Genomic DNA, 14,398 nt, shown 5'->3' on the forward strand with positions numbered 1-14,398 from the left:
ATTTCTTCAAGCGTCCAGCTCAGCTCATGCAGAATTCAACCATTTCAACATAAGGATTATCAACCAAAAAAAAAAAAAAAAACATAAGGATTGCTATTTAGGCTTAACGATAATGGAACCTTCCTCATTTTCGCAATTAATCTCTCGAACATAAAGAGGAAAATCCCCCGCAGAGCACAAACTAGAGCTGCTGTGAGTAACTCTGGACAAACATCAAAAGGACCAAGAGGAGCATTCACGATGAACAAACCTTCCTTATGCATTAAATAAAATACTAATAACACTCACAATTATTTGGAAGATTCTTTCAATTCAAACTGCTGTACACAAACTATGACAATTGCCTCCAAATCCCCAACAGGGGAAAAAGAAGAAATCCATGATCAGACAACACCAACAGACCTTATCTTATCTTACAGTGGCCAAAGGTTGATGGAAAGAAAGAAGAAAGAACATAAATTTGAGGATGATGTATGAATATGCCCGACTTGCTAGCAGGATTATTTACAGGAACACAAAACAACCCCAGATGCCTATAAGAACCACAGTTTTAGTGTCAGCCAGGTACGAAGAAATCCATCTTATCGACCGGAAGATTGAGAACTGATTTTTCCACCTGAGTACAGTGTAACTATAGGTCAAGCACATGACTTAAAGGAAAAAAAGAATCATCCACTTCACTAATATAACTTGCTTAGATCCAAGAAAGGGGAAACATATGGCAAGCAGTCAAATAAATCATGACCAATTCATACCAAAAAGGCAAATGTAGGGAAATATTCAGCTGACGGTAAGGGTCGCGGGAAAGTTAATATGATGCACTTCATAGCAAGGCACGTAAGAATGTATATCTTATACAACCAATCAAAGTCTGATCTTTTTTTTTGGCTAGGTCAATCGAAGTCTGATTTCATCCCCTTGAATTACGTGATTGGACAAACAATCTTTATTTACGTATGCCGGGATAACTCAGAGAACATGCTGCAGTCGCAGGGAGATTGTTTGTTGAGCTACCAGGCAAGTTCCCAGATACTCTTTGACTTATATCTAGCTATATATAGTTTATTTCATTGTTTACTTTTTCGCAATATAGCCTAGGCCTAAGAAGTAGGAGCGTCAGGTAAAGCCCATCAATCTAACCACGTTTCCGTGTATCAACGAGTGCTACCACAATAAAGAGAACCTAGGAGCAACTTCTCAGAAACATATGACTCTTCAACTGGATCAACTTTCGGATAGGTGGAAATATCCAGTACAGAGCACTCACCTCTTCAAACGGAACAAAGACGAAGGGTGTTAAACCCCTCCTGTGTGAGATGGCAGGGACATCTGGATTATGAGTTTCATCATCCTGCCACCCTTCAACCAATCCAAGGATGTCTTCGTCATCGCCCCTGACCTCATTATTGTTCACTCCACTGGTAACAAGGGATAGCATATCCATTCTGTTGTTGGCCCCTGCAGCTGTTCCTCTCAACCTACAAGATGAAACATTTCAGCAGCCCTGTCAAGTAAACGAGAGAGGATTCATTCTTGCTCCAGAATCTCAAACTAAGCACCATCTGAATATTTTTTCCATGCCCTTATTTCTTGGGTCTTAATAAGAAGGGAAAGGGGGAGGGCGGAAGCAATGGAGTCAGGAACATCACAACTTACAAATTAAGGAAAACTGAAAATGTTCTATTGTCCTAAGGATATGATGCCGGTTCAGTTAACTTCTGCATCTTCAGTCCGCTTCCCATTGATTCCATTATTTATCTAGTAGTAAAGGAGTTTAGGGAAGTGAAAGATAGGCAACTATTCAAAGAAAAAGAACTAATTTTACGACTCCATAAATCGTCATCTCTGGCATAAAAATATTTGTGGCCCATTCATAACCATATACCTGAATGAACAATAATTACCCATCCTAGTACTACTCTCGCCCAAGCACACTTAACTTCGGAGTTCTGATGGGATCCGGTGCATTAGTGCAAATGATTGATTCTTATGTTACCCAAAAGAACATATAAAGATCTTAGAATGAGATCTTAGAATGAACGTGATGTTAGAACACCACAGAAAGTACCTTAGCCGGATTCTTAAAACTGTAGGCCGCATGCCTGGATACAAAAGAGCAGCTTCAACCTGCCATTAGCGAATGACCACCAGGTTAGCAGAAGCACAAAAAAAAAAAAATCAAAATAACCCCCTCCATATGAATATGAATTTTTTTCTCATAAATGCAAAAGGAAATAACAAAGCCAAACCTTGTCATCAGACAATGTGTAGTGGCCGCCGAAAACACAATCCGTTTTAGACGCACGAAAGTTCATGGATTTTGCTACGTCTTTCACTTTTTGAGAGGAATTCTGAGAATTGAAGATTAACACAGTTTATCAGATAAAACCTTTTGCTCTCACAAACACACACCAGCTCAAAGTAGAAGTTCAGTATTTTACACGCAGAAGTCAATTTGTTAATAACCTTGTAAAGAAACCTCCCCGAAGGAAAGAATCTTATGTACCGGAAATAGCAGACCTGAAACGCGAAAAATAATTTAGAGTATCAGCAAGAAGAATGACATACAAAATGGGTTTTACTGATTAGAGCAATGATTTGATCCCTAGGGCAACAAGTACCAAAGCCCTTGATAATGCCTACTACAATCAGTATGATATGAAGGTTCAGGTATCATGGTACAAACCGCTCATTGATGAATACAGCACACACGAGCGCATAAAAGTGCACATTGTGTTGGTAGTTAGCTTAATTAGCATAGTATGAACTCCATTGTGTGCATGTTGTTAATTTGTTAGCTCAATTAGCACAGAATGAACTACTTTCGAGTGCACTTTCCCCTCCTTTTGGGCTTCGTCCCCCAACAATACCCCAGTGGTTTAACTTTTCCATAAAACCCCAGTTCTTTAGTTCTAAACTCAAGTAGTCTTTTGAGGTTGGTGGGCCAGGCTCTCTACATCCGCATTTAAATTATTAGCAAGAAGATTGACATGCAAAATGGGTTTTACTGATTAGAGCAATGATTTGATCCCTAGGGCAACAAGAACCAAAGCCCTTGATAATGCCTACCACAATCAGTATTATATGAAAATTCAGGTATCATGGTACGAACTGCTCATTGATGAATACAGCATACACGAGTGCACATTGTGTTGCTAATTAGCATAATTAGCATAGTATGAATTCACTGAATGCATGTTGTTACTTTGTTAGCTCAATTAGCATAGAATTAACTACTTTCTAGTGCACTTCCCCCTCCTTTTGGGCTTTGTCCCCCAACAATACCCTAGTGGTTTAACTTTTCCATAAAACCCCAGTTCTGCAGTTCTAAAGTCCTTTAGTCTTTTGAGGTTGGTCTGCTAGGCTCTACATCCGCCTTTTGACTGCCTTGAATGTTTAATTGGTAAATCTGCATAGTTAAATTTATCTAGATTAGCAAAGTTCATGATCACTTAGATCCTGTTCAGCACAAGTTCCATCTCAAAGATCACTTATTCCACTGCTTTTCCCTTTCAATCATGTAAGCATAGACTAATATTGGGCTAGTCAAGTCCCTTGACGAACAGCCCGTGAGCAGGCAAAAGAAGCAAGTGCAAGACAGTATTTCTCCCACATCATGATCATAAAGTAAACACAAAATGAATGTTCTATTGCTTGGCTCAACCCTCTCAACAACTAAGACATCCTTCTAAGGAACATGATGATCACATAAACTGAGAGCCTAGAAGGTTGGTTGACCATATTATCTGGAGTTCCTCAAGTAAACTTGCTTCTGCTTGCAAGTCTTTACTATGCATAAGATGCTTAAACTCGTTGGTGCATAAAATATTAGCAAAAACTCGAATACATACCACATGCACTGGGTTGGTAACTGTCCACTCAGCAACTCCAGTACGAATGTATGTGTTTCTACTCACATACAGACCTGAAATACAAAGATCAGGATTTAATTTCATTTTCTCAAAAGTGAAAGGAAATACTTAAATTTATTTAAAAATGCATCCTACCATATTTAAACAAAGAATGTCGATAGCAAAAATATCCATTAAAAATGATCCACATGTAAATTTGGCAAAGATAAGGAATATTAAGCAAAGTTCTGCAACAAGCCCCGTTTATTGTATTGATGAAAATCAAATACATTAAGATACTATCTTGAACACCAATGGACGCTAAAAGGAACTTGCGTTATCAAAGGAACTCAAACGGTAACAGCATAAAGGATCATGTTATAATCACAGGTCAAATCTGACCAAGGTGATACTCGGGCAAAAATGAGGACCCACCACCACATTGCCCAACTTTGTTAAGAGTTGAACCTAGATTTTGTACTAGGAGAAGAGTGTCCCCTGCCAATGGGCAAAACTCCTGGATGATTGTGAACGTGTCTCTCAAAATTGGACATAAGTGGAATATATGAATCGGTCCAACCCAAGCATTTACCCTACACTATAAATCCTTGACGGAGTGATCTCTTCATTAGTTTACACTAAGCGAAACTAGCTAGAGCTCACACTGTTTTGTCATGTCCAGAGTGGCAGCTGACTGGACATTGAGCATAAGGATGAAGACAGCATTTTCGGCATCTGTACCCTCAACAGGAGTTAAAGAACTTTCAATTAGAGTGGAAGGTCAATGCTTGAGACTCCAAGGTACTATGAACAACCTTCTAAACAAAAACACATGCATTTGCAGCTTTCCATCGAGATACAGATTTTCAGAAGAGGTTATTGTGGATTAAACAGAATGAAGTAGTCACAACTTTTGCAGACAAATAGATAACAAGATATACGACATTCTTGCATCCTTCACTATTCCAATCCACGTCACTTACACTGTCAATGATTTATCCATTAGGGTGATCAAATGTCTTTCTTTTCTCAGTATTGATTCGTGCAAATGCACAGCAGAAAAAAGAGACAAGCTGTGATGACTAAGTTCAACCTCTGACCCTTTGTACCATTTCAAAGTTATTTAACCACGTTCCACAAGAACTCCAGCTCAAAAGGATGACTCACCATCAGTACGAACCCTTGGTCTTAAAAGCCACATCTTCCTCCAAGAGCCTTCATATTTTTTCTGCAATGTCTTGTAATTTTCCACAACTCCCGAAACCTTCATTAGTCAGGCATTAAATAAACAATTTAAGAATCAGTTGATAGCTCATACAGATGAACAATAATAAAAAGTACTGGAAATTTACCTGCCAAGCCTTCAGGCAAGCATTGCGCCAAAATATGGGGTTCCGGATGGTGTACCTCCATTTTCTACACACACAAGAAGCCCTTCCTAAGTCATATGGAGCCAATCGCGCGAAGACCTGCAAAATAACCTTCATATAAATACTCTCTAGAACATTCGCTGTGTTGTGTTATGCAATTATAACGCAGTTTGATGCCATACAGCAGTAGATATAGTTATTTAGACTTGTCAAAAGAAAAAAGATATAGTTTTTTTCGCCATTTTATCAGCGGTAGCAAGTTGATCCAGATTCACCTCATTGTTTGCCCCTACAAGATATCGAATGCGACAAAATTGTCCCACCAAAAGAAACAAAGTAACTCCAAGCAAAGAATCTATAGTAACTTTATGTTTATATGCATAAATTCTGTGAATTCATGTTTATATTGACAAGAGAACATGATTATCATTATGCCTACACCAACTTCAATGAATGAGCACAGGATGCGAAACTTCAGAGATGTCGGGATTTCACCATGTGCTCAACTTCTTTTCAAGGGAACCTAATGAAGACCAGCAATCATATATCACATGGAGCTTGCTGCAGAGCTCCCGTGTATAACCAGAAAAAAATGAAGCCTTCTCACCAATATTCCCAGGTGTGGGCACTAGGAAAAAGAGAACCTGACCTATATTTTCTGTATCAACTAAAATTTTATTTAGATACAGAATACACCTTGCACTCGTTCCACATACACTATCCAGCTCTGATGGTTCCATTTGGAAGAAAAGAAATGCCCCATCTACAGTTCAATTGGTTAACTAGAGCAAGAATGGCAAAATATCGAGGGAATTTTGACGTTCGATAGAAGTGAATTTTGCTACACGGTATATTTAGTGAATTATCATTGATACGCACTCAAGCCAATCATCCTTCTTCACCGTCTCACACACACACACACAAATATAGTTCAATTCCGGCTTCAGATCACATTTCCTTTCCCCACCATATAAAAAACCTTAGCTTTCTAGTTTTATATTGCAATACCTCATGGAGAAGCTCATCGGGGAGGCAACGGTTGATCAGGGCTGGATCCACATAGGGTTTCCTACTCACACTTCCGAATGGAGCAACCGGTCTGACATTTATTCCATAAAGATCTGGAACAGAAACACCAATAAGACACCATATGAATACCCCATACAGCAAGCGCGCCAAAAAGTTGCCAGACCAAATAAGCACATGAAGAAACCGACTCAAAAGATTATGAACAGCTGAAAATTACCTAACCACGGCCTTTGGGTAACTAAATACCGCATGCTCCTCAACCGCAGAGCCGATTCAAGCTCCGCCGGAACCGGCGGCGCGAAATCTGCAGCAAGATGACAATACATTACTCGGGCACAACAAAAATCCCAGAAAGCACCCGCCTTTCCCCGAGAACTTGCTCGAGCGCGATCAAACGAAGCTCCAACAAAAGAAGGCCAACCGAGCCTCTTATCCCACTTAATGCGGGGACGGGCCATATGGATCACATCATGCCCATTGAGCCACGAGGACTACGCGGCATGCTTCGCTCGCGGTGGAACAAAAGGCTCGGTAGCTCTCGTCGTCTTCCAACCAGCGAGGAATTGAAGTTCAAAAAAGAAACAAAACAAACAACCGACGCAAACAACTCCTTCTCCCCCCGCCCCCTCAATCGCATCATTCCCCGACAAACAAACATTAGTTTCGTCAGCAAGCAAAAGGGAAGGGAAAACGACGACCCCCACGGCTAGAATAAATTCAGATCAATCGTCGAGCAACAAAGCTACGCCAATCCGCCCGCCGTGCTCGTCCGCATCGTATTTCGAGAACAGATTGAATTCGAGCGAAAAGCCCAAAGGAGGAAATTGAGTCGGGAATGAACATCGGATCCGAGCAGCGAACGAAGTTTTACCGGAAGCCATGACAGGATTTGGAGAGGTCGACGGTCGTCCCGATCCCAAACTCGAAGGCTCGGCGTATCCAACTTCGCCGGAAGCATCCAGAGAGAGAGATGGAGAGGAAGAGATGGTTTGAAGGTCGACGAAGAGAGAGAATCACGTACCGATTTTCCTTTTCTTTTTTTCTTTCCTTTTTTTTTTGTGTTCATTTCTTTTTTGAGTCGAGGTGGAAAAACCACTGGCTGTGGTAATTGGCCAACCGCCATTTGCGGGACCCGCGGTGGGAGTTCCGTGAAAATGACTCGAAAAGTATTTTTTTGTAAATAATTCTTGAAAAAATTAATCAATAGAAAATATTTTCACCATTCATAATAATTCATACCTCATCAATTTTATGAATAATAAAAATATTTTTCATTCGTTTATATTTTATAAACTACGTAAGCAATTATTTTTTAGAAAATGCTCCAAATCGTACGATTTTTCATGAAATAAACGCAACCGACATAACCATCAATTTAACTGGATTTTAATCTACGTAATGAATAGGGCTCTCACTTTAACTTATCTTCGGGGCGGGGAACGGTTGTGTTTGAGGCAAGGTCATTTACGATCTTTTTCACGATCGGTAATTCTTTTTTTAATTTATCGTGCACGTTTATAGATAGTTCTAAGTTATAAAAAAAAAAAAACGACGGAAAAGTTTGTGTTTTCTTAGGCACGAGAGAGGAGCAGATCCTTGCATGCATGGACATCGACGCACGGGCTCCTCTTTTTAAATAGACGGATCGTATTAGGCGATTCGAGCAGAAGAGCTCGAGGATTTAATTGAGTGAACAAGGTTCAGGGGATATATTGAAAAAACGATGGAAGTTCGAACGCTAGTGATGCCTTTATCCGACTGATAAACGGTGCATGCGTGATCAACTTCTGCCGTTTTGCCTTTCTTTTACTGCTGTTCTGATACCGTATTTTAATGATACAAGATTATTAAAAAACACAAGCAATAAAGCACGACTACGGGCATATCAATAGTCAAGAAGAAATTTTTCCAACGAATTGAAATATAAAATAATTTCTTTATATTCTGAGCAGTGTTTTAGGTGATTGGAAGTGTTCTTACAGGAAAGTTCATCGGGAGTCCTAAACCTTGGGTATGAAATCAAATCCATTCCAGGACTCCAAGGAGATAGTAGGATGAAATTCCACACTCGTACGGCCGAGGAATCTGGGGAAACTTACCGAAGTTGCTCCCACATACGCAGGATCACTTGACATGTTCCCTGCCAACAGAAGGCCTTCCATCACCAACTGAAGATATGGTGATAGCCTTCACCGATGCCACAGCCGAATCTCCCCTTTTAACAATTTTCTCGAGCTCTTCAACCTTTTCTAACAGCAGTCTGGCACTCCCGTGGGTTGATTGGACCAACTTATTAGCCACTTCCAGAGAACTGCACAGCTGGAGATTTTGTGCTAAGTAAGAACATGAAATTGCAAAATTAACTGAAATAGCTAAAACACCCAAGTTCATGTGAACGGATTTTTGGAAAATAGGCTGATGGTGAAGAGATATAACAAGCACCAAGACGTTGGACATGAGAACGAAATTTACACTTTTCCTAGAGGGATCATTTTCATACAATAGAGAGATGTCTCAAATTACGTCAAGTCTCCTAAATATTTCATTTTGTCGAACCTGTATTGAATGGAAATCGGGAGTGCTATCCACATATAGCGGAGATAACAGAGGATGGTGCAGGAAAATGGTAAAGAAATATGCAATGAAGCATGCGTAGTTAGCCAGACCCACCTAATGCGCTCCACGCTAACATAAAAGGGATGGAAAAACAGAGAATTAACTTATGCTTACAGAAAAACTCCAGTATGGTTTTGCACCAACAAACTGAAAGCAGGCTAAGTGCTAATGCAGATCAATGTATCATAGCCAAGGAACATAACATTATCACCTTTAATGTTAGCGCAGTCCATGAGTGGTCTCCTCTTGCAAGCGCCTCATTCAAATTATCATAGTTTTCCTACATGATGACAAGTGGATTCATCAAATCAAATCATTTAAGTCAGCATCCAAACTAGCAAATACGAAAGGCAGAATGGCACAGTATAATTATGTTTGATTTGAAACATGGTTCCTGTAAGTTCACATCAAATCTAGGACATTGTTATAATAGGCTGATTCAGGCAAATATGATATAACAGGTATTCGGTCAGGCCAGATGATTTAAACTAGAAGTTGCAGTTAATGACTTCATGCCAAGTGCTCTGTCATTAAGATTCAAGACATGAACAGGATATCAAGCAAGTTTATGTAAAATGCAGGGACAAAGCAGAGGACAATAACAAGCAGATATTTAACTGACACAGCCTTTCATGTTCACCGAGTAAATTATGGGTGTCCCCTGCACTGCACGGTCTGGGAGGTGGTTGATGTACAAGGAACAAAGACGGTACTCAGAAACTCTAATGAGTTTGATTAGGACTGATAGAAAATTGTTTAAACCAAAATGCTAAGGGACTGTAAAACCCTCTCCTTTATCTATTTCCATGTAAGAAGCCTCATTCACATAAAATAGCAACGGAGGGGGTATAACCCAATCTGCGGTTAGAGCTCACATCTTATCGAGTCACGCACATCAGTGATTGCTATAACAATCCTGGACAAAAATCAACACTTTCTAAAGGGTTTCACAGCTGTAGTCGCGAACACGGAGAGACATGAATGTCGCTCGAGATACCACCCTAATCAATGGATGTAACTTAAGTTACCGCCATGACCACTTTCGAACTGCGTCTCACAATCCAATCGACGCACCGTCTCCGAAGCCCGCAAGATCCAAGCCCTATAACCAGCAATACAGAGCAAAAGACTTAAAAGAGTTTTCCTGAATCTACCGCGAAAAAAACCGCCCCGAAGATCACAGAACAAGCGAGAATTCCCACTTTTTTCATTCACATTCTTCAAGGTAACGGAGGTTAATCAGATAAAAAAATAACCCTCGATCACTCGAATTTCCCACTCTTCAACACGTCAAGATCATCAGCAAGTTCAAAGTGTCGATCCCATGCTCATCTGAGCATCTTCCTTTTCAAGTCCAAACCTCACCAATCGCCATAACCTAAAGGCCGCACAAACGACCGGCTCGGCGAAGAGAAAAGACTAGCGAGAATAATAGGGAAGAGCGAGAGATTCTTCGGCATGTTAGAGAAGAAACCTGGAAGAGCTTGGGGAGGTCCGAGGGCCGAGAGGCGGCGGTGCTTGATCCGAGCTCGGAGAGCGCCGGCGGCGGAGACGGCGGAAGAGGCTCCGGCGGAGCGACGTCTTCTCCGACGTCGCTGAGCAGATCTCCGATGCAGAGGAGCGGACCTCCCGTCGCGCGCATCATCTCCGACGATCTCTCTCTCTCTCTCTGTCTCCTCTTCCTTCGCAAAGCTTCGTGATTCAGCTCGGCCCGCGACTCTCCGGCCCATCGGGTCCTCCAAATGGGCGGGCCGACCCGGCCCAAGCCCCGTCCGAGTGGACTCTATAAAAGGGCTTCTCCTCTGCGCGTCGAGACGACCAGAGAACGTCCTGGAATCGTCGGTGGCTTCCCCCATGGCGTACGTTGAGCGAGGTAAGCAAAGCTATTCCCGAATCGGGGCTGTACGAACCGGGCGCTTTTGGCTTACGATCTTCCCCTTTTTTGGCTCGTGAATTTGGTTTCGATTCGATCGGGAATTGATGTCTGCAAATCGCGCGATGATGGCGATCGTGCGCTTTCGATTGACCCTGTTGAGGTGCTTGAAGGCGTCTGTTTGAATATGAATTTCGTGAATCGGTGAAAAAGTCGCTTCATTTTTTTTCTTCTTTTGGTGATTTGAGTTCATTCTGGAGGGGAAACGATGCGTTCGTTCCTGATTAAATCGGAGTCAACGGTTGAATTGACTTGGCTCTTTTGCAAAATTCCTTCATGAAAGATTGAGGCTGGCCACACATATGACATTTAAATCTATTCTGATGTGCTGATCGCCCGGCTTGGCCGGCTCGTGGTGTTTTGATCTTGCCTTCTGCAGCAAAATCGAGGTGTGATGGTTGACGGTTGTTTGGCTTTGCTCGTGTGGCGTGTTGTGTTCTTTGGAATCGAGTGTTTTTGTTAGGTTCAAACTATTTGATTCTGTTGAAGGTACCTGAAAGCCTCTGGTAATCTTGGTACCAGTGGCATATACCCAGGAAGTGCGCGATTCATTTTGCTACCCGGGTTGTCCCTCTTTGTCAAAATCTGTCTTTGGAGTTTGATCCGCGATTCTTTTGACTATATGCTGCCGACCAGCTCATTATAGTTTTTCCTCGACTCCTTCGGCCTGAAAATTGAATAATCAATCCACACCATGAGAATTGAGATTCTATTACGCCGTGTATTGCCGCATAAGCTGCTCATTCATTGTCTTGGTCCCTTTGGGCTCACCAATGAGAGCTATCACGCTTTCATGGATGCCCAGAGAAGGTGCTTCTGATGAGTGATGATTTGGTCTTATGCCACTGCATTGGAAACTGCTGTAAATGAGTTGTCGTGTAGGCATGCTTGACCTGAAGGAGTATGATTTAGGACAATTTTTCTTGTCGCCTGCATTATACATTCTTCTTGAGTTCTGAATTTCCTCTGTTAGCCCTTTGATTTCTATGCTGTCGAAATTTTGCATTTCAAGTTTCTGTATTTCTTGTCCAATCTCAGTGCAGTATGTTCGACTTACCCTCGATGCCACTGAGTTTTTGTCTGTTCATTAAATTTTCATGAATCTTAGTTGATCCTGAAAAATTGTAGTGATGATTAAGTTTCCCGAGCAGTGAGTCAAAGTACCCTCATCTATACTGAAGAATAAACTCTTAGAAGTTCAATATCTTTTAATAGATGCTTATAGGGATGCGAAATCTTCAGTAGTGACATTGAAAGATGGTGACATAAGACTTCCATTGGCATTTACTTGAGGGTCTTTTAAGTTGTTTTTTCATAAATTACTTGGTTTCAAAATAAAAGTACCATGTCTTGTCGTTCATGTGAGATCTATTGCATAATCTTTTATTCTGAGCCTTTCCTCTACATTGAAAGATGTTTCCTTTTGAGTTATGGTGTTTGGATCGGTTCATAACACCACAACTAAGAAATGCTTAACATGCTTAGTTCTATCACTTTTTGTGGATTTACAATCTTCTGTTATCTAAGCTTTCATTACTACATTTTTTGGGCCGCCTTTCTTTCCTGATTGTCATCAAGTTGCTCTATGACAATACTTTTTCCTTTTCCTGCCTGGGTTACACTGTTTGAAATCTGTAAGAATGGAAGGTAGAGTTAGATTAGGATGAAGAACTAATATATTTAGTTTGATGTATGATGGCAATTGTATTTTATGGATTTGCAGGTGTGGTGAAATCCAAGAAATCAATATGGCGACTTAGAACGATCACAGACTTATTCTGGGCTATTGTTAATTTCATAGGCGTGTTTTTCGCTACAATGTTTTCGGTAACGTGAACACTGTCTTGGTTGCTTCTTTTGAATTAGGCAGTAGCAACTTGTTATCGTCTTAATAATTTGCCTGTTCTTTCTATGTTGTGTGAATAGATGGAAAAGTCCGACACTTACAGGAAAGGCTCCTCCGGCTCTCGCAAGAAATGGGATGGTGGCGGCGGCCCGGGAGGTTCCGGAAGGGGTCCTTACGGTGGCGGTCCTCGTGGCCCACCACGCGGATTGGATAATGTCCGCGGAATTGACCACAGTGAGTTCGATACCATTCCTATGAGTGCTTATGATTGCTACTTTCAGAAGGTTTTCTTCAGTTTTATATTGATCTAGTAATTTGTCATTTGCGTAGGTTCATTGCCAGCCTGTGGTTCTTGCTGTGGTTGAGGGTACTAGCCTCCTGTCTACAGAAAGCATTGGAGTGTCTATGATGCCTATATTCAAAGCGACTAAGAGCTCAGTTTACTTTTGTGTATAATTTGGCATGACTCATGGATTGAATTAATGTCAGTAAGACATCTAAGAGGACAAGAGTTGGTACTTGGGAGATTATCTTGGTTATGTGAACATGATGATTCGAAAGATCGAGTCTTTGAGTGTTTCTAAGGATAGCACATAATCAGTATCTCATTAGTCATTTGGATATGCTGCTGTGCCAACTTTCGTCTTTTGTTCTGTTAGTTTCAAACGTACTCATCTTTAGGGAAGCATTTTGATAAGATGGTTTACCCTAACCATCTTCCATAGAGTTAATTAAACAGGCAGCTTCATCTATGACTAGCGATAACTTGTGAATGAACCGTGCTAGAAGTCACATCCCGATGTTCCGCTTGCAGAAAGTCTCTGTAATCCTTCACACACAACTTGATAATCATGTATGGGGTCACTCGATCTGCTCTCAGGTCTTCTCGACTTCATCCTAAATGTATGCATACTGTATCGTGCTACTACACATGACATGGAGAGAACGAATCTCGGGACTACTTCCTCAATATCGGCACTGCTGAATTCAAGGAAATAGAATACCAAGTGTTCCATGTTTCATCGCATGTTGGGTAAGATTTGGAGAAATGTCTCCCAAGCGAATTTCTGCTTTCACATAGTAGTACTTTCATTTGTAATAAACCAAGAAACCAAATTTTGATTGATTGATTGATTGACATTATTTGCCAAAGTGACCGGCTAAAACCAAACCAAGTTTGTCCGTTTAGAACACGACCCTTTCTAAAGTGAGAAATTTTCAGCTATTTTTCCATTGGGAAGGTCTAGTGAAGCAGTAGATAAATCAACTAGTTGTTTTATTCCGCATTGACTAAGTAAACACTAGATTTCATTTGAAGCTTGTGAAACAAGCCTGTCTGCTTGCGTTCGTTGTTTTCTATGCCGTGATTGTCGGTCTATCACGGTGACTTGGTCGCGAATTATACAGGACAAGTCGATGGTTGGAAAACACAAAGCAGAGGTCCCCACTCGAACCCCACATCACATGCGATATCATATAATGAGTCCAATTTACAAACAGAACGTACACAGACAATTAAAACTTTTCCACCAATTATGTGCATTCTCAAACAAATTCTTCTCCCTTTGTGCTAAGGTACTAGTATAACCTTCCCCTAGCGAGGGATATAGCATCACCACATCGTGTGCTGACGTTGCACGCATGTGCCTAGTCGGAGCCTGCCAAAAACTAACACGCATCAATTTAAAGTCGGACGAATTAGATAAAAACAAATTAAATGCATGTTAGGGTCGAGTTGCAAAAGAAAGCAAAT

General features: G+C 41.0%; 3 protein-coding genes across 3 annotated transcripts; 1 reads left to right on the top strand and 2 right to left on the bottom strand.

Annotated features, from left to right (window-relative positions):
- Nucleotides 1-244: 244 nt before the first annotated feature.
- Nucleotides 245-7,197, bottom strand: LOC115676418 (F-box protein 7). The gene is made up of 11 exons (XM_030599333.2): nt 7,122-7,197; nt 6,468-6,554; nt 6,230-6,342; nt 5,204-5,320; nt 5,019-5,115; nt 3,852-3,925; nt 2,467-2,520; nt 2,250-2,351; nt 2,069-2,127; nt 1,268-1,478; nt 245-616 (listed from the first exon to the last, which is right to left on the bottom strand). Exons 1-11 carry the CDS (start codon nt 7,129-7,131, stop codon nt 557-559), a joined length of 984 nt encoding a protein of 327 aa, XP_030455193.2. The 5' UTR covers nt 7,132-7,197; the 3' UTR covers nt 245-556.
- Nucleotides 7,198-8,166: 969 nt separating this feature from the next.
- Nucleotides 8,167-10,537, bottom strand: LOC115676420 (uncharacterized). The gene is made up of 3 exons (XM_030599335.2): nt 10,341-10,537; nt 9,078-9,146; nt 8,167-8,569 (listed from the first exon to the last, which is right to left on the bottom strand). Exons 1-3 carry the CDS (start codon nt 10,509-10,511, stop codon nt 8,375-8,377), a joined length of 435 nt encoding a protein of 144 aa, XP_030455195.2. The 5' UTR covers nt 10,512-10,537; the 3' UTR covers nt 8,167-8,374.
- Nucleotides 10,538-10,628: 91 nt separating this feature from the next.
- On the top strand, nt 10,629-13,325 carry LOC115676333 (uncharacterized). The gene is made up of 4 exons (XM_030599211.2): nt 10,629-10,739; nt 12,523-12,626; nt 12,726-12,879; nt 12,976-13,325. The coding sequence occupies exons 1-4, from the start codon at nt 10,721-10,723 to the stop codon at nt 13,008-13,010; spliced, it is 312 nt and encodes a 103-aa protein (XP_030455071.1). The 5' UTR covers nt 10,629-10,720; the 3' UTR covers nt 13,011-13,325.
- Nucleotides 13,326-14,398: the final 1,073 nt, after the last annotated feature.

This window comes from Syzygium oleosum, unplaced genomic scaffold, assembly GCF_021117445.2.
Source record: "Syzygium oleosum isolate NSW1041296 unplaced genomic scaffold, Sole_v2.1 Sole_v2.05, whole genome shotgun sequence".
Taxonomy (NCBI): domain Eukaryota; kingdom Viridiplantae; phylum Streptophyta; class Magnoliopsida; order Myrtales; family Myrtaceae; genus Syzygium; species Syzygium oleosum.